At 32.1% G+C, this 26,160-nt stretch overlaps 1 protein-coding gene across 3 annotated transcripts in view; it reads left to right on the forward strand.

Annotated features, from left to right (window-relative positions):
• The window catches only part of LOC145304022 (uncharacterized), a 528,912-nt gene that overhangs the window by 253,074 nt on the left and 249,678 nt on the right, over positions 1-26,160 (forward strand). For all 3 annotated transcript variants that reach the window (XM_080145773.1, XM_080145774.1, XM_080145775.1), the window contains 2 exons: positions 4,758-4,797; positions 7,828-7,919. In XM_080145773.1, coding sequence (XP_080001899.1) covers positions 4,758-4,797; positions 7,828-7,919 — 132 coding nt within the window. The remainder of the gene's footprint in view (positions 1-4,757; positions 4,798-7,827; positions 7,920-26,160) is intronic.

The raw sequence follows: 26,160 nt of genomic DNA on the forward strand, positions 1-26,160 counted from the left end.
TTAGCATTTTTGAGGCTCCTACACAACCATAAATATAGGAAATTTAAAACTACACATGTAAAATGTAGCAATTGATGGTTCTTAATATTTATTCCTGAAATCTATGTACAATTTTGGACAAAAAAATATACACCAACTTATAATTTTTATAAAAAAAATTTTGGCACAAGGTAGAAAAAAGGCAAATATACCAAATTAAATGTATGAAAGTGTATTTTTTGCATTTGTCATCAAAAGAATCACTGAACATAAGAAAAATCCTGAAAAAATTTATATCTAAATACCCTAGTGAAAGCCTTTCTGAGAATAGATTTATCAATTTTTATATTATCAAATTTAAAGCTATGTCTGAAATTGTCATTCAATAGGCTTTCCAATGGTAGGTTTAGCTTTCATGAGTCTTTCATACAGCCAAAGTTATAAAGGTTTGAATCCAAAGCAACAAAATCGCGACAAACAACCTTGATTTTTTAGGGAATTTGGTCTGTTAACTTTAAAATGGAATAAACCCCAAGAAGGAACAGCTATGATTTTAAGAAAATCAGTTCCTGGACCTCCAATGTGTATATTTGATGGCCATATAGTCCGTTTTTATGGTAGGTTTTGTCAAACTTCTTTTGCCTTGAGGACCACTGTGACTTTCAGCTCCTGGAATTATTTTACGATTACTTCTCCCCCCCTCTCGAATAACTTTTCCTAATAAGATTTTTAACAAAAGGGGCAAAGGAGGCTTACCTCATATTATTGGCGAAGCCACATTATATACCATACAATAAAACTCTACTCATCTTTTGTAAATGATTGCCAACTATTTTATATTAGATCCATTAGGGAACTGTGAAGTATTATTTAGATCAATGGATAGGTAAATAGACAATGCTGAAATTGTTTCATTTTTCGGGATGATTAGGTAGGGAGGCAAAAAAGAAAAGAACAAAAAAGAAGAGGGCTGAAAAAAAACTTATTAAAGAAAAGTTGGAAAGAAGTGATCGAAAGTTAAAAAGATGAAGGGGAGAAACCAACATTGCAGTCAGATAGAAGGATGAACAGACAGAAAAAACCCCCCGCAAAATCCGCTGTATGCCGCATAATAAGGATTGCAATTTACTTGTTTCTTTATCCGCATTGAAGATGTTATATTAACACACACGTACACACACTCACACATACACACACACACACACACACACACACACACACACACACACGCTCAGACGTAATATTCATTCATCATATAAAGTTACTTTTCATATGTTTTTACAATGATGTCAATAGAAACATTCGCTTAGAAGCGGCTCTCTTTTTTGACAGGGATCTAAAGGGATAAGACAATGGCCTATACATTGATAAACATCCCAAATGATTATACACAAAATCACCCCTTCTTTAGAATGTAAAGAGTGCTTGAAACGTTTGAACACTCAACTTAATGAACCAATCAATCAGAATTTACTAAAGTCCCCAAAGTTGTTAAGCAACCAAAGAAAACGTTATTTTAAAACTTTGGGGACTAGCGTAATAAACAGCCCATTGTTACCTCTCTCTGCTTGTAAGAACTGATTACCAGCCCCCTTGTTATATTTTTTTAAATTAAACTGAATATAAGGTGGGGGAGGGTTAGTTTTTCATTTGGTTGTTTATTACTGTAGGTCAGGTTAGGTTAGGATATATTGGGTACTGGTTAGCCCCGCTTTTTAGGGCACCGCATGTTAAATTAAATGTAAAAATTATTTTAAGAAAAAGAGGGATTTGCTGGGAGGGGGTGGGGGGGTAGTAATGATGCTTTACAGATATTTGGCAGTTTTATGATAACGCCATCATTTAATTCCTTCTCAAATTCGATTATGAGTTCCATCTCTGTAAAAGGATCGAAAAACAGTTTTTTATTCATAGCTATTATTACTATAGGTGTATGTCCTGAAAAGGAGTGAAATGGTATTTTTATGCATAGCTTATGTAATTTATTTTTTTATTTTGTTTTGTTCAGAAGATTATTATTATATAATGTTGAAATATCTGTACCACAGTAATCTGAAGGGATTGGTTAATGGACGATAAACTAATGAATCCTCCAACCTAATGATAGTTTACAAAATTAAAATAATGTAGATTGAATTTATTGGTGGCAAAGTTTGGACACTGTTACTTTTTTTACAACTCTACAAAGGTCCAGTATTATACCTAAAGTGTTTAAGCTAATAAATAGCAGAACATCGAGGGCAGCTCTAGCTTCTTCTTTTTAATGCCCTCCTTCACTGATCCGAATAGAATTATGAATTCATGAAAATAATAAAGAGAGAGGTCATTTTCTAGTAAATCCCGTAAAGGTGTGTGTTATAAGGCCTAAAAATAGTAGTAGAACGATAAGGTGCTCTATATATTTGTATTCCCTATTGAATAGAACAATAGGGAATTTTTTTTTTTTTTTTTGATAACCATACCTGGAATATCTTTAAAAAATACGAAATTTCTATCAAACGCTTTGTTTGGCTCAAACTGACAAAAATTAAAAAAAAATATAATTATGATAATAATGTTTTCTATAGGTACAATGTAAAGGTTAAGAACAATCTATACCATTAAACTAAGGAAGAAGCCATTCTTTACAGGTTGATTTATTATAATTATATTTTTTTTATTTTTGTCAGCTTGAGCCAAACAAAGCGTTTGATAGAAATTTCCAGATATTCCAGGTACGGCTATCAAAAAAAAAAAAAAATTTCTTCCCTATTGTTCTATTCAATAGGGAATACAAATATATAGAGCACCTTATCGTTCTACTACTATTTTTAGGCCTTATAACACACACCTTTACGGGATTTACTAGAAAATGACCTCCCTCTTTTTAATATCTTAGTACCTATGCTGTAATTGTCACAAAGAAAACAAAATAATATGTACAAATTTTCAGGGAAGGAGGGGACATTCGGCTGTTTATTACACTAGTACCCAAAGTTTTATATTGACATTTTAATATTCATCGGCTTAACAACTTTAATGTCTTTCATTGAATTTTTATTGGTTAGTTCATTAAGTTGTAATCTGCAGAATAGGAAATTTTGTGTTTCATTATTTGGGATGTATAACATTTTAACGGCCATTGTTTTATCCCTTTAGATACCTTACATATTTTATTTTTGTCACATATTGAATTTTTACAAATCTATTTTTTTATGACCCAACAGTTTTGTCTCATAGGTTAAAAGTTAAAGAGAAAACTATTATTCTTCATATGCCATTATACTTCTCTCCACCAAAAAAACAATGTTTGTCATTTTAGCCTTCCAAATGGACAAAAGATAATCTTTTCTGGTAAAAAGAAATCTTTATAACCAAATTCACAAATCAAACGACTTAGGGTTTTGAGACCATTATTTATCAATTTTATTATGGGACGGAGGTGAAACTGGACTAAAATTTATACTGGTTCACAATGTTTTATATATTTGTTGGTTTTAGAACTTAATCTACAGAAAGGAATAATTTTCGTAATGATAATTGGTGGTTTTGAACAATTTACTGCTAATTGTCTTATCCTTTAGGAATCTTAAAGGCTGGAAGATAAATTAATGCACATCCAGAATGATCATTATCAAATTTCCCATTTTGTAGATTAAAACTATTGGTCTAAACTCTAAACATATGGACACTCAACCTAATGATGAACCAACCAATCAAAATTTATTAAAAGTACCCATAGCTTTTAAGCCATAGGAAAACTTTGGGGTCTATTGTAATTAATAGTCCAATGTCTCATCCTTCCGTGCCTTTAGGTTTTTTAGACTTGATTTTTGACAGAAGCCTACATCTTTGAAAACAAGCAATATTGATTGTGAATATCTTAGTGTTTTTACCAAACAGTCTTGAACTATAAAATAGCAATCGTTTTAAATTGGTGATAAAGTTTTGTCCTATGTTATATGTTTATAGAGAGGGAAAAGGCAATGAGAATTGACCCACAACCTTTCACATCAATGATTCTAAAAGCTACCTAATTCAGTATTTAAGACCTTATAAATGGGAGGAAAATTAATTTAATATTTATTGATATTTTGGCGTAAGCGGATGAACACCCCTATTGAATAGGATAGAGTAGCTCATTTTAGGGTATTGTCAGACAGATTAGTTTCACTGCCCAATAGGAATCAGGGATTTAAGGGATAAGACACGGGCCGATAAATTGATCTACATACTTAATTATAATGCACCAAATGACCTCTTCTGTGGATTAAAATTATTGGCTTTAACGTTTGGACACTGAACTAAATGAACCTACCAATCATGATTCATAGAATTCCCCAAGGTTGTTAAGCAAGCAAAAAAGAAAACGTTGTTTTAAAACTTTGGGGACCCATTGTCCCCTCCTTCCCCGGCCAATGATGGCTATCAAGTGCTACATAAGGCATAATCTTAACATTTTTAACTTTGTGTTAATCATATAGCATGTTATGTACATATGTTAGAAGTAAGGATGAGAGCATCTTCAGTACTGTAGCGTAGGAATTGATTATATACATCTTGAATACATTTAAGACATCTATCTTTAATAGCAATGGAGAATTTAACTTTTCTCATATATACTTTCTTTATTATGGGTCATAAAGGCGTAATTGTCATGAAAGTCAAGTTCCCCAAGTGTTTCAGACATTCGAATATCCCGACGGACATACTAACATTTGGAATTATATAGTAGGATTGCTACTATTTTATTTAAAACTTCTTATTTTTTCCTACGGTTAACTATCATTTTATTTTAGGATCTGGAAAGAACTGGAAGCCGAGCTAAAAGACTGCAAGGTAAAGTTTTATGTAATATTTATACCCTAACTTAGTTTGTGATCGTCCTTGTTTGGTGTTACAAGTAGTGGCTACTCTAACATTGTCTGACCACTAGTTAGTAAAGATATGAGGGAAGTATGATTTCTCGAATGCTTTTCAAGATAGGATTTTAATATATGAAAAGGATTCCCTATACCATTGGAAACAAGGTGCCATTTCACCCTGTACAAAAAATCTGTACACTACACTCCCCCCGAACTTAGAGATTGCCCCTACCCCTAAAAAAGCATTGACGTCCTTACAGCCAATTATTAAGTACCTACGCTACCTAGCACATTGTTATGTTGTAATTAGCTACCTAAAAAATTGGCCATCGTTAAAATAAACTCACTAGAATTATAATTATTGGGCATAATAATGAGGGTGCAGTTGGTAAAATTATTGGAGGGGGGGGGGGGGATAAATCTTACTCTAAATTCCTTGTTGCATAATTCGTCCATTTGTAGCTTTTTCGATGAAATTATATTTTTTAATATTTATTTGTTCCCTACCAATAAAGTAACATTTTTTTTGTTTGGGAGGGTATATACCCCTTTTACCCCTCCCAAAACATACCCCATTTTTATATATGGTCACGTACGAAATGGAATTCATTATAATTAGGTATAGAAAAGGAAAAGTGTTATGAAAAAAAAAAAAGTTAGGCATGTTTTAAAAATATGATAGTTTTGTTTCAATTTTACATTTACTGAATTGGTACCTACACAGGGATTGGGCAATGGACGATAGAAATAGAAAATAAATTATCATTTTGTCAATATTCTCCAGACAACCAATTACAATTAAGTAGTTTTGATACTCAATATTTATGTACATTATTTTAGTACAACCATTATCCCAAGCTTATTCATTATAATGACTTAATTTGGGACACCTGTCATATTCGGCGATGGTGAGTTAGGAAAAAGGAGCTCCCATAAATCTAAATAATAAGCTGAAAAATTTAAACACTTGTAGTTTGGTATCAACCAATAAAAATTAAATAAAAGTAACCAAAGTTTTAGAGTTAACGAATAAGATATTGTGGTTATATATCTTTGGGTACTAGCGTAATTTACAGTCCAATGTCCCCCCCCCCCCTCCCTTGAATTGTTTAAAGGGGCCTTAAATGCTTTGTTATTGTTAAAAGCAAGCAATTATGCAAAATGTAATGCCTAATTAAAGGTGTTATAAAACGCAATAAAAATTCACAGCATTGCTTGTTAAACAATTAAAACAATGTTGATATGAAACTGCTAAAAATATTTGTAAAAAAATCTTTGAGGAAATTTTCAAAAATCCGCAACATGCAAGGATTAAGAGGGAGATGATTATGATATTAAAATTGACCTACTACAAGTTTTAAAATTTTATATTTTACAAAAAGAACTATTATTTATCTATAATATTAAAAAATGGAGTCAAAATAGTAATTCTTGAGTTGTTTAATATCCTTTGATTTTAAAGCAAACATAGGCGAAAATATCTCGTTTAATCATGCATTGATTATAGTTTATCTAAAGTTTACTTTTTGGCTATTTTTTTTGACAAATTCAAATTTTAAAAGGGTCTAGTTATTTTTATTAGATATATTAAAACTTAATCTACTTTTTAATTTTCACTAAAGCCAAATTCTATTCTTTTTGGTTAGGAAATAATCGGGGGGAATGAGTAAAAGATTAGTTTATTGTCCATTGTCTTATCCTTGTAAAGGAAGCAGATTTAGTGCAGAGTATTCAATTAATTGTCCCATTTACTTTTATTATCTCTAATTGTCAGGGAATTAGGAATAGGACATTGGATTATTCCACACCTCTTCCTTTCACTAGTGTCTTGTATTTTCTTTAATGTGCAAATATGTAATTGTACGGTAATTGTGTGGTAATCCTAAATGTACATGTTGGTCAGTTACACCTGTTTATGGGCTATGGCCATTCTTTAATTTTTACAACACTTACACATCGTCTGACATTAGAGCAATTTTTAAAATGTCTTTATGTGTGACGCGTGTAAAGCCAAAGCTCAAGCCTATACCTCCTAATAGTTAAAAGCTACTAAATTCAGAATTGGTGGGGAAGGTCAATTTATCGTGAATTGTCTTATCCCTATACCCCCTGATAATTTGTTGATACAATTTAGGAAATAAATCTAGATTCAGGAATATAATACTTGAAGAAAAACAACTAAGTTATCTTAGAATTTAAATTTAATCTACTGTATAATTAAGGCATGATCGTACGCTTGTCAGCATTTCACAAGTAAAAGTAACTGTATTGTAAAAATCACTTGTACAAAAAGTTTATAAACAACGTTAGCTTATTATGGCTTTGAAATTTTTAATTGATTGGTTTGTTCCAACCAACTATTGTCCAAACTTTTCAACCATTAATTTAGCATTTAAAAAGAATAGATAATCAACATTGGGGATTTATGTCAATTATCGTCCATCATCTTATCCCTTAAGATCCCTGGTTACTTCCTCTTCTAATCCTTCGCTTCTTATGGACATAATTTTTCTTGTTTGTGTGTGTGTGTAGCCATAGTTTCTTAGTGTTTGGACCTAAGTAGTCATGGAGTAGGACGAGACACTTTTGTATGCTAGCACTAGGGCCAGCTCAAGGTCCACGCTCAAGCACAAGTACTTGACCCGCTGTCTCAAGGGACCCACTCTTTATTACCTCACCCTCGCAGAGTATGGCAGGTGGCACAAATTAAGTCACCGTAATGAATGACGCTCTCCACAGAGGAGCTTGGGTAAGGGTTGTACTGATATTATGTACTTGATTATTGAGTATTCGAACTACCCAATTATCACCCTTCTTACACAACCAAGGGGAAGTTGCGTGAATGAATTGCGACTGAGAAATTCGAGTTGCCACATGGGGACTTGAACTTGAACTCTCACCACCGTAGCTCAGTGCTTTACCACTGAGCCACGACGCCCCTATCTTGTTTGAATATGCAATTGAACAAAAGGTTTTTTTTAAACTAATTTTTTTTCTATTTCAGTTGAGGCCCAAAATCGGCGGTATGACTTGGAACAAATAGAACGGGAAGAATTTCGAACTGATTCAGATTCTGCCAACATCAGCGATAATGAGGTAGGTGCTGTTGTTGTTAAAGTTGCGGTTATTATTAATTCGAAATTAATAATTATTAGAGGAAATGCTTGAACACTGCTAGTTTAGAAGAAACTAATCAAAGTTAAAAAAAGTTGCATACCCCAAGTTTTTAGGTCAATACACAAGATTCAGTGGTTATATAACTTTGGGTATCTCTGTAATTTTTAGTTCAATGTCTATTTCCTCCCTGTATCTATTGTTGAATAATAAAAGTGATTAGGTATACCTAACCTTCAGACAAATGTAAATAATAGAAAACTTTAGAATAGCTGCGCCACCGCTAACAAGGAACTAAGTAAAAGATCAAGATTTTAATGTGAAAACATAAATCAGCGTCTTAAGTTTTTTTCATGGCGTTCCTGCGATGTAACAATGAATCATTGATTTATAAATAGTAACAGTGTTTTGTAAAGAAAATCTTACGATATGTTCAGTAAATGTAATGTTTAAAAGGAGAAAATTGAGAGAAAAACTGCATAAATTATATATATTCGCTGAAATGTTTATAATATAGGTATAGAACAATTCTTACAAGCTTTACTTTTGATAAGTATGTTATAGAATACTTTTGTTATCATGCTATTTCTAGAATATTTAACATTTTTACAAGAACTTATAAAATAATGTTTGTATTCAAATCATGAATTAGTTGAGGGGTAGATTAATTTTAGTTAAGCTCACGGTGATCAGTAATAAAATGCCGTTTCAAGAAGTTTCCGACGCGGTCATACGCAATGTTGAAAGGGTGATGCAAATTTCTCATCTCAGTTTGGTTTACTTATTTTCTCTATCGGATAAAAGTGATGCTTGCAAGATTATCTAATTCGTTATGATATAAAAATGAATTTTCTCAAAACGCGAAAACTTAGATCTGAAATTTGCGTCACTCTTCTAACGTTGCGTATGACAGCGTACGATGGCGAGAAATGACATTTTATTAGACGCTATCCACCACGAGTGTGTTTTTTAATTCACTTTCATTTGTTTATACGTATGCGTTTATTTATTATTGTTACAAGCTGTAATGGCTTCGCCTCACGTGTCTAGGGGCTCTGTATTCGAAGGAAGAGGAGAGGGGAAGATATTTAGCCAAAAAAACATCCAAAGACTTTTATTTAGAATTACTATAGTCTAAAATCATCAAGGGATACATGTGAATCTTTCCTAAAATTGAAAACTATTGGTTCAGTATGCAGTTATCGAGATTTTATCCAACAAACAAACAAACAAACAAAAAACACTTGTCCTGATATAAGATGGATAATTTACATCAGATTAAAGCAGGACTCGACAGCCGCGCGTCATCAATGAATAAGCAGTTTGAATGCTTAAATTTCTTTTTGTAAAGAAAGATATCCACATTTGGGTCAGATTTAGACTTCCTGCTTATTTTTAAATTCTAAAAAGTTGATTAATTCCCTTGGGCTTATAGGCGGCTGACTCGCGGCTGGTGAGCCCTGGATATAAATAGGTATAAATAAAAGATATCAGGTCGAATTACCAGAGTAATCTACTTTTAGACTAAAAACCTATATTTACTAGTAAACCCTATTCTGGCAAGTAAATTGGCTAAAAATTGCAGTTATTTTTTATTAGAAGATTTTATTTATGAAAAAATGGACCTCCGAAAAATATTTCAATGTTTCAAATCTAGAATGCAGGGATCTAAAGGGATAGGACAATGGCCGTAAAATAAATGTACATCCCTATTGCAAATATGCGAAATACTACCCATTCTGTAGATTACAATGATTATGAGTAAATAAAAGTCCCTACAGTTTTTAAGGCCATAAATAAGAAAACGGTATTTTAACTTTGGGGACTAGTGTAATAAATAGCCCAATGACCCCTCCCTCCCTGGCTAGAATGTGATTGAATTTGGTAGACGGAAATTGAATTTATTCTTTTTTGTTGTTGAGTAGTACAAATTTTGCTAGAATTGTCACAAATTTAAAATAAAACAAGGATGGCAACATCCATAAACAAAGAATGCACAAAAAAATCAAACGGACACTCCTTGTAAAAAAGTGACTTGATGTCTATCTGTGTGTGTGTCTTTCTGTCTGTTAGTACTGATGGATTTAGACCTCCTTTACAAAGTAGCTTCTCATAGGTTCTGAGAAGGTTTATATATATTTTAGGAGATAATACCACTACCCTCCGAAGAGAAAGCACACCTAGATAGAAATTATCTCCCCCACTTAAAAAAGTATTTTATAAAACTTTTTCTTTTAAAAACTAACAGATTTAAGGGTTCTTTTAAACATTGATTCTATTCATTATATATTCAATAAGTCATTATTTTTTTTACAGAGATATAGAGTTGCATGACTTTAAGATAAAAAATCTAAGATATTGCAACTTTGCAACAAGTTTGATGCTTTTAATGACTTAGAGGTGAGATATTTGAAATATCAGAGTTAAAGATGCTTTTGTGTTTATTGCATTCTATGTTGCATAGTTGTCGCCATTTGTTGGTGGGTTTTAGAATTATAATGGCATAATATTGCATTGCTAGTAGGCCGCAAAACTACAACAACCCCCTCTAGAAAATGTATTACCAAATGTAATATCTAGTCAAGTTACTTGCTGTGAATTAACTATTTACTACCAATAAATTTAGCATAAATGGATATTTTTACCCTAAAGGTTTGAAAGAATTGAGTGATAGCACTTAATAACGATTTTTGTATTGTACTGTGTTTTTCAGTTCATTAAGAAAGACATTTTCAATAGCAATATTCAAGAACAACTAAATTAATTAAAACAAAAATAGTAATGAAGGTTTTGTGATTTTGGGGGCTATACTTCAGTTAAAGTCAAAGCATTATGCACTCGGTAATTTGAAAGCCCAACAGGAGAAAGTGACAGCAGCTTGCAAATAGTTTGGTTTGGCATTTATTTTTACCCGTATTCCATGCAAATCTGTGTGGATCCCATATTACAAGAAAGGGGCGTAAACTGTCCCCTCAAAAAAAAGTTTTCTTGTTATTTTTTTTCGGATAATTTAGAACCTTTCTAATTATATTAGACATTTTTAGTACAGAAACAGTTCTAGTGCTATATTTGATAGAACATACAAATAATGCTAAATCAACAGGGCTAGATTTACCCCTATCCAGTATTTACTTAGCATAGGGCTTTAGCCAAACATTTTATTCAAAGACGCGCTTAGGGTGGTGATCCAAATTAGCAAGAAATCTTTACATATTTAATTTACATAGGTAATTCTTTTAAAATACCGAATAAGTTGAATGTTTTTGTTTATATGTAATTAAAACCCCTAAGAACGAATAAAAGAAAATAGTATTAAGTAAAGCTTTTTATATATTTTATCCAGGTTTTAAACTAATGACTTTGGAGAGAGTTGGACATATCTTCAGAAAATCTTTAAGTTTATTTAGTCAAATCCCAAGTTTTCAAATGGATAATTTTATCATTTCTTCTATTGGAAATTTTTTTTCTTTCAGACCTTATTTAGTTCTTTTTTTTGTATTTGGCAATTTTTATCCACCGCCTATATCCCATTGCATTGTAAACATATCGTTTTTATTCCATGTGAGGGCAAATGAAAGGTTTTTACACTTGATATACCAGGATAGGCTGCAGGGTGTCCATCCATTTCCGCATATTATAATTTTCCAAGAAAGACGTTGCTGGCTGGTTAGTTGATAATGTGTTATATATTTTGAAGATTCGTTTAAAAGATTCGGATATCCGGTCTTGCAGTTAGCGAGATATGCTGCCACAGACATCTAGCTTTTTTTAGAAACGAAGCTACTCTATAATTCCAAATGTCCGTCCGTCAGACACGTAGTGGGGAAAAACGTAATTTTCTCGGCTCCTATTCAAGATACAAGGCTGAAACCTTTTGTCAACATTCGCATCATTAAGGAGCTTAATTAAGTATAAAAAATCCATAGCGGTCGGAATGATTATTTAGCAGCTCTTTAGACGCTTTTATTTGACATACACTAAAATATTAAGAATTTTTCCATAAAGGGTTAAAACTTGCCAAAATAAGTCCTGCTAATGGTGACTATTTACATTTTTGTGAGAATACTTTGAGATGCTAGGCCATTCTGCAAGGAAGATAAGCTTGCTAGGGACAGGGGAATAGGTAAATAGATGATAATTTTATTTCTGAACAGGAATCCAATTCCTAAGCAAATAGGACTTTTGAATTTAGAGCTCCACGAACCTCAATTATCTTTTAAAGACCAAGCTTTTTACAATTGGAAAATATTACAGTGTTTCATTCCTTCATTCCTGAATTAAAAGATATTTAAACATACACAAGAAGAACAGGTAATGCCAGGGATATATGAATAACACACTGAACAAATCTCCCGTTCATCTCATAATTGTAAAATTCTGTCTTTGGTCCCTTAATGGAGAGAAAAATTGTCCACTTTCTTCCGGGGTAATAGAGTTTAATGCATGTTGGAATTTCAATTTTTAAGTAAGGGATTCTTATTTAAACATTTGAATTGTGTTATGATATAAAAAAAATAAACTTAAATTTTAGCTTTACATTTGAAAATGTTTTCTGATTCATTATTTGTAAATGGCACTTGAAGCTTGACAATAATTCATCAAACATCTTCATAAGATAAAAATTATCATTATTGTGACATATTAGTCATATTACATACTTGTAGTTTATTTCAGCCATAAAGACGTACAGACCTTTCTAAATTTATAGATTAGCCATGCAACTAACGAAATATTGAAAGGAATTTAAAGATTGAAACTGATTCGATGCAAAAAGATTATTTGGTAAGAAATCAGAAATTTAGGGACAAGAAAATTGTCTAAAAGTTTGCCTCTGGTAGCTTTCAATTCTGTTGGAAGAAAGGATTGTAAATTAATTTAACTGCCATTGTCCTCTCTCAACATAAAATTCATCAAAAAGTAAAAGGAAGTTAACAAGGTATATTAAGGGATAAACATTTGACGATTAATTGATATACAAGTTATGGTAAATAAATTTACCCCTTCTGTAGATTAAATTATTGGTTAAAAAGCTTAAACATTACTAGTTAGAACCAAATAATTAAAGGTACCCAAAGTTTTTTTTACCAACGAATTAGATAACGTGGTTATAAAGCTTTAGGTAGCAGTGTAATAACAGTCCAAATGTCCCAGAAGATATTAATGAAGACTTGATCCTTGAATAAGTCTGTTTATCTTTCATTGTACTTTCCCCCAGAGATAGTAGGGCCAATGGGCTGTTTATTACATTAGTCCCCAAAGTTTTATAATAAAGTTTTCTTATTTGTTGGATAAAAATATGGGACTATTAGTAAATTTTAATTGGTGGTTTCATTAAGTTTAGTGTCCAAACGTTTCAACCACTAATTGTAATCTACGATTGGGGTAATTTTGTGTATCATCATTTAGGATGTACATCAATTTATCGACCATTGTCTTATCTCTTAAAATCCCGGACTTTCCCCACAACCCTGTGTCCCAATTAGGATCCTATTGGGTTAAAATTGAGTCCTTATCATTCCTGCTAAATATGTTTCTTTAAAACAACTAAATTATTCTGCTAAAAATGAAAGCAAGTCTTTAATTAAAAGCTTTTAGTCTTTCTCGTTTTAATGGATTTATTCGCATTATTAGTTTTTTCTTTCTCTTTTTTCCTTATTAAACAGCATTTCGCAAATTTGCTTTAATTTGTTTCATATTTTCTGTATTGTATAAACATTTGTAAAAGATAGAAGTCTGAAAGAATTTGAATTCAGTGTTTTAATAATACTGATAAAAGAAAAGTTTTAAATATTAAAACTAGGATTGATAGTTATACCACTTAGTTGAACCAGTATTTATTCCCAAAGATAGGGAACAATGAGCTGTTTATTACACTAGTCCCCAAAGTTTTACAATTTCGTTTTCTTATTCGTTGGCTTAACAACTTTGGGGACTATAGTGAATTTTGATCGGTTGGCTCATTAAATTGAATGTTCAAACGTTTCAACCACTAATTTTAATCTACAGAAGGGGTCATTTTGTTTATCATCATTGTGTACATCAATTTATCGGCCCTTGTATTATCTCTTTATATCCCTGATTTATTCTCATAAAATCATATAGGGGTAGGGGGAATCAAACCACCTTTAGAATAGCCTAAAACCTGCCCAGGATGTGCCCCCTAAAGTCCATTTCTGTGGGTCTGTAGTTATCGAGATCATATAGGACATACATACATTTAGTTACTTTAGAATTAGAATAGTGGTTGCTATACTCGAGTTTTAGAATATTAATTAAAACATTTATTGTAAACTTACGCGTGATTGGTTAAACACTTTAAAATATATTTGTGTGTGGTCCTTTTATTTATTTAATGCAAACATCTAATTAAATCAATCTATTTATATTAATCAACAGTAAACAGAAGAAGGGAGAAGACAATTGTTTATAAATTAATCTTCAGCCCAATATTTTCTTTTACTTTTTAACTTTACGACATGTTGGTGAACCTTATTTATATACGGTACGACCCTAGAGGCCTCTAGGGTCACTTGCAGTGGCGAGGGGGAGAAGTCGCTCCCCCCCCCCCCAAACACACTTTTAATTTTCCATTTCAAAAGTTGTTTTTTTTGGGTGGGGGTGTTCACCTTTGAGAAACTACACTACAGGAGAACCATATCGGTTTGGATGTTGACGAGATCCTTTGGTACATACAGGCATAGATCCTGTTATTTTTACATACGGATAGCTTTCCTTCCTATAATTGTACTTAAATGAAAAAATACGGTAAAATACTTTAATACTTCAAAATATATGAAATCAATTTTCGGCTTCTTTAAAGCAAACAAGGATTATAATATTATTTTCTAGCGAATCTTTCTTACTCCTTTATTTTCCATTTTTTGAGAATGTATCATACGTTAAAATATTAAAATTTGCATTTTGAAGTTACGTTTTTTGTTAGCTCAAAAACTTTTGGTGCTTTTATTGAATTTTGATTGGTTGGTTACAAACATTAGATTCTAAATTTTCTAATCATTAATATTAATCTACAGAAGGGGTAATGTCGTTTATCATCATTACAGATGTGTATAATTGTCTTATCCCTTAAAATCCCTGGTAGTAACAATGACTTGTAGAGTAGCAGCCCTCTCAAAAAAATGGTTGAAATCGGTGGTCATTATCTCAGCATTTAATAGATTTTTCATGCTTTATCATACTTTTATCAAAGGACGAAGGGGGATATTGCAACGGCAGAAAATAAACAATAAAGTCTCCAACCTAAAGTCATTACCTATCAAATATGGATGATAAAATCTTAAGGCTTTTTTGATTTTTAAATCAAGACTACAAACAAGAAGGTGAAAGGCTAAGTAATTTTTGTAACTAATAGTCTAATGTACTAGTGATCTAAAGGGATAAGAAAATGGACGATCAATTGATGTACATTCCAAATGATGTAAAATAAAATTACCCCTTCTGTAGATTGTAATCAAAGTTTAGACACTGCTATTTTGATCCAACCATTTAAGATTTAATACAATTATCAAAGTTTCTACGCCAACGGATGAAAGAACTTGTTTATTAAACTTTGGGTACCAGTATAATTTACATTCCAATGTCCCCTTCCTCTCTGTTAATATTTTATATAAACAGTAACCCTAGAATTAACGACTTAGTTAATGTTATATAATTTTTCATAGCCCCTCAAAAGCGATTAATTTTGTGTATTTATAATTATTATCATAGCGTTTAAAAAAAACGATGAACAAATAAAGGGATAGGGAATTTGACGTTAAATTCTTCCCTGATTTATAATTATACTAGCGGCTACGTCCCTAGTATCTAGGGATATTAGAAGGGACATGAAAGTGCAGAAAAATAACTTAAAACCTTACAACGACTTTTTTGTAAAAATTAGACAGCCTAAAACCACCCTGGGACCTATAAGAAGCTTCACTCTAAAGGAGAACCATATCCGTTCAGCGGTTAGCGAGATCCTTTGCTACAGACAAAAAATGCTCACTACTTTTTATAATAGGATTTGGTAGGCTTAAATATTTTTTTTTTATTTTCGTATCCTTGGACAACTAAACCTAGAGAGAAAGAACACATTCACTCATTTGTAGAGGTTTTGAATCAATTATAATTGATTTATACAAAGAAACAGTGTTCGCAGTATTATAAATGAATGCTATAGCCTAGCATAGGTTAGATATTAACCTAACTTTAGAAAAATTTACCTCTTCCTAAAGCCCCCTACCCCCCTATGCATATAACCTATATTAAAATTTGATAATTTGCCCTTAAAAATGCACCTAATATTTCAAATTTGGTGTAGCTTCATTCCCGCAAATATTTCGATCAATATCAATTTATTTCAACAGCACAAACTACACCTCGCTCTTTGGCTATTCTTATCCTTAAATACGTTTTCCAATTAATTTTCTATTTTCCTATGTATGAAATTATGCGGGAACGAATTGACACCTTAAAAGAAATAATAGGGATATAGCAACTGAAGTAATATTTTTGTTTAAAATGTTTAAATATATTGATACAAGCGGCTAAGACCCTAGGGAAGCATCTAGGGAATTACGGATATGTCAAGAAAATGGCCTAAAACCACCCAAAAACATATATAAACATACCCTGAAAAGAATTAACAATACGGATCAGCCGTTTCCGAGATCGTTAGCTACAGACATAAAAACCTTACTACTTTATGTTATAGGATTGAATATACCCATGAATCATTTGAGAAATAGTATCATTGCATCAACTTACATATTTTTTTTTGTATTACCTCCATTACGGACACCAACCCCCCCCCCCCCCCTAAAGAAAAAAACCTATCTTGAACGTCCTTGGATACAGCGTTGAAAGTATTTCTATAAATCTTTGATTTAGTGAAAATCAGGTTCTTTTGCGCTTATGAAAGCATTGCGCATATTAAGGGTCAGCTAAATATAGAGTTTAAATATGAAGTATTGGATACATAATATATGGATATAGTGAGAAATTCTTTCATACCCTGATTAATATATAGATACCCCCATCTCTCCATTTCCACTTTACTCCACCTCTTTTCTTGACCATTGAGGAATGCTATGACCAATATTTGGGAACTTTATTAGCAACCTAAATTGACGACAAAAAATTCCCTGTCACAATATCCACGTATTGTATATCCATTAAAATGAAGTATAATTATACGCGGTTACACAAACCAAGCACGAAATATATCAATCCAATCCCTAGGACCAAGGGAGAGCTTTTCTGATAAATTTTAATTTGGTATTCCTTGTAATTTCCTAGGATCTTAAGAGATTAGACAATGGACGATAAATTTATGTACACCACATTTTTAATGATGATATATTGAAAGTTTAAAAGTTCGGACGCTGCTAGTTTGAATCAACCAATCAAGATTTGATAAAAGTGATTAAGCCAACAAATAATAGAATTCGTTTGTAAATCTTTGGGTACCAATATGACCAATGACCCCCCTCCCCCAAACTTAATAGTCTATGGTGACTATATTGCATTAATTAAAAGTGCCCATTGCTGACTGATTAGATATAGCACAAAACCACCCCAGAATCTAACCTGAGGGAACCTTCCTTAAAATGGAGATCTTAATGGTTTTATTGGTTAGCGAGATCTTTACGAACAAACAAATAAGAATATCTTGATTTATTTTCTGGATAATTTTCTCTGTCCTAAAATTCGACCATTATATTACGAGCGGCGAAACTCAAATATATATCGTTGGTCTTATTAAATTGTAATATATGGCTAGAAATTTAGATTTTAAGTACGACATTTCAATGATTTTTAAAAGCCTAGAACAATGTTGTAAGCAAAGCATCTCTATAATCAAGTCTAGAAATGTAAGTATGTCCTTATTAATCATTTTGTATTTAACTAAATTTAAAACTAGAATAGATTCATACAAATTTTGTTAAGACTTCTAATGATATTTGATATTAATTGTGATATTCCTCTGAACCTTTTACTGTTCGTTTGTCTGACTTTCTGATTTGTTAAGATTATATCTATATAAGGATGAGAGGGTACAATGGCAAATAAAACCTTTTTTCCCGTTATACTTAAAGCTTCTTAAGGCTTAGTTTTTAATAAAAGAAATATTAGTGATTGGTTTGTCCATGTTTGTGTGCTACTTAAACTCCCTAAAACAGCTTGGTTGGGATAAATTATCTTCCCCGTCAAATGAAAGAATAGTTATTTCTCGCATCGTATTATAAACGGCTTTCCGCGGATTTAAAAAGCACAATTATGAGATTAAAACTAGTTTTTTAGCCCCGAGGTGCACCGGCTAAAAAAACTGGTTTTAATCTTATGATTGTACATTCCCATATAAACAACCCCTTAAATAGTGGATGTAAATATTCATTTATTTCCCTGGTATCTCATTTATATCCCTGGTATGATTTTAGAAGATTTTTAATTTTTTTTGGAAGATTTTATAATTTTTATTAATTACTAAAAGAAAGAAAATAATCTCCTTTTTTCATATTTATAATATTTTTTTGAAAAGAACAATTATTAAAAACCAAAATTAAACCACATTTTAGCATAAAAAATGAGTTTTTTGTTTAAATGAGAATGATATTCCTGTCCAGTTTTTTGTTTAGGAATGAATATTTCCTACCCTCGTGAATAAATGATGACCTATCGGTCCATCATTTATTCCCTCGGGTAAGAAATATTCATTCCTAAACAAAAAACTGGACAGGAATACCACATTTCTATATTCGTAGAAAGCTGGGTATAATACGATGCTAGACATAGTTTTTTCGTATGGATGAGAACCGGTTCCTATCCACCGGATTCGAATGAATACGAGAAATGATGTTTAAATATATTTGACCAAGGTCCCTTTAAAAATATGTGTATTTGATTTTAATGAAGTTGTAGCGGTATACGAATTTTTATAAAATTCTTTCAACATTTTTTTTATGTTCAAAGATTGTCCTAAAATAATATTTTTTTTCGTATATCCTTATACTAAAGTAACAGGATGTTTGTCTGTGTGTCTGTCTGTGTGTACCGAAGGATCTCGCTAACCGCTGAACCGATCGGGTTCTCCTTAACAGGGTAGATTCTCATATGTCCTGGGAAGGTTTTTAACTATTTTGGGGGAGGGTACTACCACCCTCCAAAAAGAAATGACAAAAAAATTGAAAATTTTCTTAAAATCTGGGAGACTTCAACGTCAAATAAGGTGGTATCGTACATAAAAAATTAACTTTAACAAACAAAAACATTTAAAGTGCCACTAGAGGCCTCTAGGGGCGTAGCCGCTAGTAGGTACATATTTTAAGGCCAATAAAATGTGTTTTAAAATTGATTTATTATTTGACCTGTTTTACTTTTTAAGAATAGTAGCTGCTCTCTAATTAGAGTCTGTCCGTCCGTTGGTGAGTTTTACTTTACATAAAAAACATACGCTGCCTCTCAATGCGTAGTCGGAGGTCTTATTAAAATAAAAAAATAGTTGTAGCCGTTATTTATTGATATAACAGATATATATCCTATATACAATAAGTTATTTAGATATCCCAAAATTAGACTAAAAACTTTGCACGACCAGTATGTTTATTTCCTAGAAAGCAGTGGTTAGCTTTATTCATTCTACTCTGTATTATAGATAAAGCTTACAACTTAGCTTGCACTGTCAGTTAAACTGACGTTAGAACACGCACTAGAAATAGAGTAGCTGTGCTACTTAAAATCAGGGAGGGAGTGGACATTGTATTGTAAATTGTGCTAGTGTCCAAAGTTATGTAACCACTTAATCTTATTCCTTGGCTAAAAAAATTGGGTACTTTTGTTGATTTGGTTGATTCTAAACTAGTAGTGTCCAAACTTTTCAGCCAATATTTTACATTAGAGTAAGTGATAATTTTGTTTATCATCTTTGGGGGATTTATATTAATTAATCGTCCATTGTCTTGTCCCTTAAGAACCCTGATTAAAATGAACATTTATTACTTGTTAAAACTGTTTTTGATTCATCATGACATACCAACCAAAGATGCATTCAAATCTCGCACACGGAAACACATTGTCCAAAATATTGGGTCAAGATTGATTTAATTATTATATGGTATGGTTGACACCATTATATCAGGGATCTAAAGGTATAAGATAATGGCCAATAAATTGATTTATAACCCCAATGATGATACAAAAATTACCCCTTCTAGTAATTAAAATTAGTGGTTGAAATGTTTAAACAATCAAGTTAATAAAACAACCAATTAAAATTAACTGACCAAATTTGTAGGCCAACAAATAAGAAAACGTTATTATAAAACTTTGGGGACTAATGTAATAAACAGCCCATTGTCCCCTCTCCCACGCCTACATATAGCCACTCTTACTTTTGCTATTAAAAAACAACCAACCCTTTGACTGCACGACAGTTGTCTGAAAGTGCATGGTTTGGAAATGTATCTGTTAAGAGCCAAGTCATTCCACCTAACTTGCTTTTAATGTTTCATCAATATTGACTGCTTCCTCTCTACATCTAGCGATAAATCTTTCAATCAAATTTTTCTTTAGTATGCATATTCCTGATTTTTGATTGCAATAAAACGTAACCTTTTATAACATGCCCTGTGTGGGTCCTGGATTGGGGACTGGTATTAAGCTATTTTAATCCATTAATTTTAATTAACCAGTGTGAATATATCCCTGGGTATCGTTGCTTTAATAAGTTAAACTAAGGATGACATCATCCCTATGGAGCAAATAACAAAGAGTGATTTTTAAAGCAGATATCCAGTTTTCATAAAAAATGAGAGAATTTGCGACAAATCATAGAAAATCACGAAACCTTCATGAAAAATATGTTTTTATTTCTTTTAAGCTTAATTGATAGGCCGATAGACTTTCATACTAAAGTTATATACTGGATGCTTATAGGTACAGGTTTTCTTCACTCAAAATTTCAGCGGTTTATCTCATTCAGCAGCTGAGAAAATACTGACGGACTGACTAAATTGATTAAAATTGTAAAATACATATTCCTATCCATGGGCCTATTACAGTTTCTTTGTCTTATACCTATATATTTTACTTTTAACAACTCACAATGGTCTAAATCGGGGGCAAATATTAAAATCTTGCCACTCTTGAATGTCAAGGCATTACTTATTAGGTAAATGAAATATGTTTTAGGCCAAGACTTGAACCTTTAACGCTCTGTTCTCTACAATTAGTAGACTTAAATTATACTTGAATTTAGGGTTACTAAATAAATTAAAATATGATTTGCAGATTTTTGCACATTCCTGAATTCGACGATTTTTTTGCAAATTGAATAAAAACATAACTTAGCATTGATATTTAAGCACACAAAGACATTCAGTTTTAATTGACTTTATTATCTTTGCAACTTATTCTTTTTTTAGAATTAGAGTAATTTTAGTTGTAAAGGGACTTTATATGAAAGAGATGTACGTACGTTTGTACGTCAAGCCTGCAACATTTCTATTTATTTTCCGATTTTTAAATATACCTAAATCGTTAAGAAAACAAGGATGACAACATCCATAAAAGCGAAGCACTGAAACGGTAGGACAAACGGACATTAACACTTGTATAGTGTCTGAACTGAATAATCAGAATATAAAAGAATCGAAACAGTCGAAGCAAAATTGTAAGTAAATTTGTTCAAAAACTGCTTGATACGGGATAATGTTTCTGGACATACTTACAATTTTAGGACTTGATTATAGAGTTGCTTCGCTTATACTATTATTCTTTGTTGTCCCATGAATCAATATACAAAAAATTCAGATCAAACGGATAACTAGATCACATAAAAATTTGTTGTTAAAAAAGTAGAAAAATCAACATGTTTAAAATGGACGTACGGACATTCTGGTAATGATTATAGAGTTGCTACGCTTTCTAAATCGTACCTAACTACTACAGGAATCATCATGCAAAATTTGAAATCGATAGGACAATTCTAACCTGCCTAAATTATCGAATAAAAGCTATCTATCTCGGACGGACGGACGGACGGACGTACGGACGGACCGACCCTAATTATAGAAAAGCTTCGCTTTTAAAAATGTATTAATATATTAGGTAAATAATTCAATAGTAGAATACCTCTGTCTCTCTGTCTGTCCGTCTGAAGTTTAGTTTGTCCGTAAAGATTGACCACTGAACCAATTGAGTTTTCAATCTTAGGGAAGCTTCACATAGGTTGTGAGATGGTGTTATGTTTTTTTTATTTTATGATGTTAGTTAGGGGTGCTTCCGCTAGTATCTTAAACAGCATATAAAACATCTTATATTTCTTACATATATCGGAGTTTTACTTTTTAAAAGCGAAGCTTTTCTATAATTAGGGTCGGTCCGTCCGTCCGTCCGTACGTCCGTCCGTACGTCCGTCCGTCCGTCCGTCCGAGATAGATAGCTTTTATTCATTAATTTAGGCATGTTAAAATTGTCCTATCGATTTCAAACTTTGCATGATGATTCCTGTAGTAGTTGGGCACGATTTAGAAAGCGTAGCAACTCTATAATCATGACCAAAATGTCCGTACGTCCATTTTAAACATGTTGATTTTTTTACTTTTTTAACAACAAATTTTTATGTGATCTTATAATCCGATTGGTCTGATTTTTGGTATATTGATTCCTGGGAATACAAAGTATAATGTAATGAGCGAAGCAACTCTATAATCAGATCCTAAAAATGTTAGTATGTCCATAAACATTATCCTGAATCAAGCGTTTTTAAAAAAAAATTACTCACAATTTTGCTTTGACTCTTATACATTTATATTATGATTATTCAGTTCTGACACTATACAAGTGTTAATGTCCGTTTGTCCTACCGTTTCAGTGCTTCGCTTTTATGGATGTTGTCATCCTTGTTTTATATCATTTCGTTTTGCTCTACATATGTTGTCATCCTTGTTAAAATGGCCTAAAACTTTTTGAATGGTTTTAAAGTATTTTGACGATTTTAAGTTGTTATTTTGAATTAATCACTTGTCATTAAAAAAATAACAATACTGAACTTTTTAAATATGCAAAATAAGTTATTTGATTATTTAATTTAATTTATTATTTTACAATAAAAAAAATTATAAACTTCATGTTGGCGACCAACTGGAAACTTCAGAGGCCATATACCAGCTGTCCTCAAATAAAACCAGGGAGGGAGGTGACATTTGAACGTAAATTGTACTGGTATTCAAAGTTTTATAACCACTTTATTCGTTGGCTAAAATACTTTGAATTTAAAATTTAGATTTGTTGTTTATAAACTAGTAGTATCTCAACTTGTTAACAAATAGTTAATTTTGCTATCTTTATTAGAGATGTGTATAAATTTATCGTCCATTGTCTTATCCTTTTAGATCCCTGTGGCGGTTGCGGGGGGGGGGCAACAGAAACAAAGTGTGCCTAACTACATGTTGTGTTTCTTATCACAATAGAATCCTGAAATATAATTTATACCTCCCAAATGACAACATTCAAATTAAATGTTTGCACTGTAAAAAAATAGTTTTTAGTTCTTTATTTGCTGTCGAACCCCACACAACAAATTTCAATTTTAAAAAGATATATTTTTAAATCCTGCAGGTGGCTGGGGGTCTTTTCTAACCCTTACATATCCCAACCTAACATAAAATATAAAAGTTATTTTGAGGTCCAGATGCAATATTAGGGAAACCGCCAGATTAACTTAGTTGCTTGTGGTAGGTTTGAATCTCGGCCAAAAACTAGATTACACTATAACACTAGTCGCATGGTGTTTAGTAGGAGAAATTCCTTGGCCCTAAGAATGGCGAATATCCTTGTTTAGTCAAGACTTCTAGAGGTATACAAAGGGTTGGTTGTCTGATCTGTGAATTAAACGTACAAAAAATAATACAGTCTGTCTCAACAATCATAATTTTCAATGTTTTTTTCCAGTGAAAATGATTTTGTTAAAATAAAGATGGGGCTTTAGTTTTATTCTGCCGAATCATTAATACACACTTTACTATGATTAGATTTCAATAATTTAGAGTGCTTAAGAATAGGTTTTAGGGGTTTAAATATCCACGTAATATTCAAGAACAATATGATATTTTACTAAAAAATATGCAGAGAGAGAGGGGAATATGGGCTGTTTATCATGATAGTCCCCAAAGTTTTATTGTAGCGTTTTCTTATTCAATGGCTTAACAACTTTTGGGACTATGTAATTGTATAGTGATTTTTGAATTGTTGCTATATTTTCCGCTGGATTAAAACCGGCTCTGAACCATACTAAAGAAACATGTATCGTTATAGAGTCAATTCCACTAAAGCATTCCACTAAAAGGTTCAAGGACAAACGCAGGAGTCCAAAACGTCGGAGTGGACAAACGCAGGAGTGTTAAAATATTAATTTAAGTAAGTAATTCTATACAGGTTAGGCTAGGTTAAGATAAGCCCCCCGCAGGGGTTAGCCATTTAAAAAAAACAAAATATGGTTTAATATAGGTTAGGTTAGGTTAAGTGTCCACTCTTGCGTTTGTCCTAGGACCCACTAAAATATTACACAAACGGCTAAGGCCCCAGAACTTTTTAAAACAGGGGGTGGGGGGTAATTAGACCCTTCCCTTAAAGTTTTATAAACCTACCTGTACCTATCAGAAGCTTTACTGAAAAGGAGAACCAAATCAGTATAGTGGTTAGCGAGATCTTATTGTACAGATACACACAAATCTTTTTACTTTTTTTATAAGGATTGCTACGATACCAATAGATATTATTGTCCATTTGATTTAACTTAAACAACTAAAACTTTTATCTTTTTTATCCTGTAATCCAATATTATATCTCTAAAATCATAAAAAGTTATGGCTAATATAGGTAAAGGTTCCCAGAGAAACGTAAATGGATTTTTAAAAATTAAATGAGGTAATAAATAGGGGCATTTGAGTATGGGGGTGGGGCAGTCGACCACCATCCTATTTAGTTCTTCTTAAAAACAACAAAAAAAATTTTTGAGGGGGTCATTTTTTCTATGGGCGATTTCTCATAGAAGGGTGTTGGTACCCTCTCTCAAAATAGTTATAAACCTCCCAAGGACCCATGAAATTCTTTACTGTAAAGAAGATCCATATCATTTCAGTGGTTAGTGGTTCGGGTACTTTTTTCATTTCAGAACTCTTCTCTATGTCCAATCCAAAAGGGTTAGGCCTGTAAAAAGGGTAAAGATAAGAGGGGGTAAACTGTTTAACATTTTCAAGTATTTGACCTTCGGATCATGAGATTGGTGTTAGCGATAGGTTACATCACAAAACCTCATAAAAAGCCTGAAAATTCTAACAAAAAATGTATAATAACTTAATAGGATGTATAAGTACCAAAAGATCTCTATAACTGCTTGACCGATATGGCTCTCTTTTGCAGTGAAGCTTCTTATAAATCATGCAGAGGTTTTTACCCCAAAATAAATTCTTATTAAAACTTTAATTGATGGTGGTGGTTCGACCGCCCTTACCCCCTAATGCAAAGTAATACTACTGGAAGCTTTTAGGGACGTAGCTACTAGTGTATATTATATTAAAGCTTAAGACAGGTTAAAGGCTATATTTGATTGCAGGATGGAGCTAGTCGTCATCAAAGAAATTGTGTCCCAATCTACCTCTGGTGTGATTGTTTGAACGTCCTTGCTTTGTATAGAATTATTGAGTTATAAGCTTGCCTTAGATATATCCATAGACATGCAAACCACAGATTAATTCAACTTAGTGCGGTCATTTACTCAAATATATGGACAGACAGACAGACAGATAGATCTCCCATTCAACAAGGATAACATGTCCAGAAGTTGAGCAGCAAATATTTGATCAAAAAGAAAAGTAAAGTGTTAAAATAGCAAAATAAGGTTTTATGACATTTAGTTGTAACATTTTCGTTGGAAATCATCAAATTTTAATTAATTAATTCTCCTTTTTAACCATATTGTAGAGTAACTGCGCTACTAATGTTTATAATCCTTGTTGACTTTTACCCAGGGATATTAGGGGATAAGACAATTGTAGTTATACAGATGTCCATCCCCAATTATGTTAAACAAATTTACCCCTTCTGTAGATTAAAATTATTTGTTGAAAAGTTTGGACACTGTTTGAACCAACCAATCAAGATTTGATACCAATACACAACATTTTTCAGCCAGCAAATGGGAGATATGTTTATATTAAAAACT

Source organism: Acartia tonsa, chromosome 13 (genome assembly GCF_053477335.1).
Source record: "Acartia tonsa isolate MP-2025a chromosome 13, ASM5347733v1, whole genome shotgun sequence".
Taxonomy (NCBI): domain Eukaryota; kingdom Metazoa; phylum Arthropoda; class Copepoda; order Calanoida; family Acartiidae; genus Acartia; species Acartia tonsa.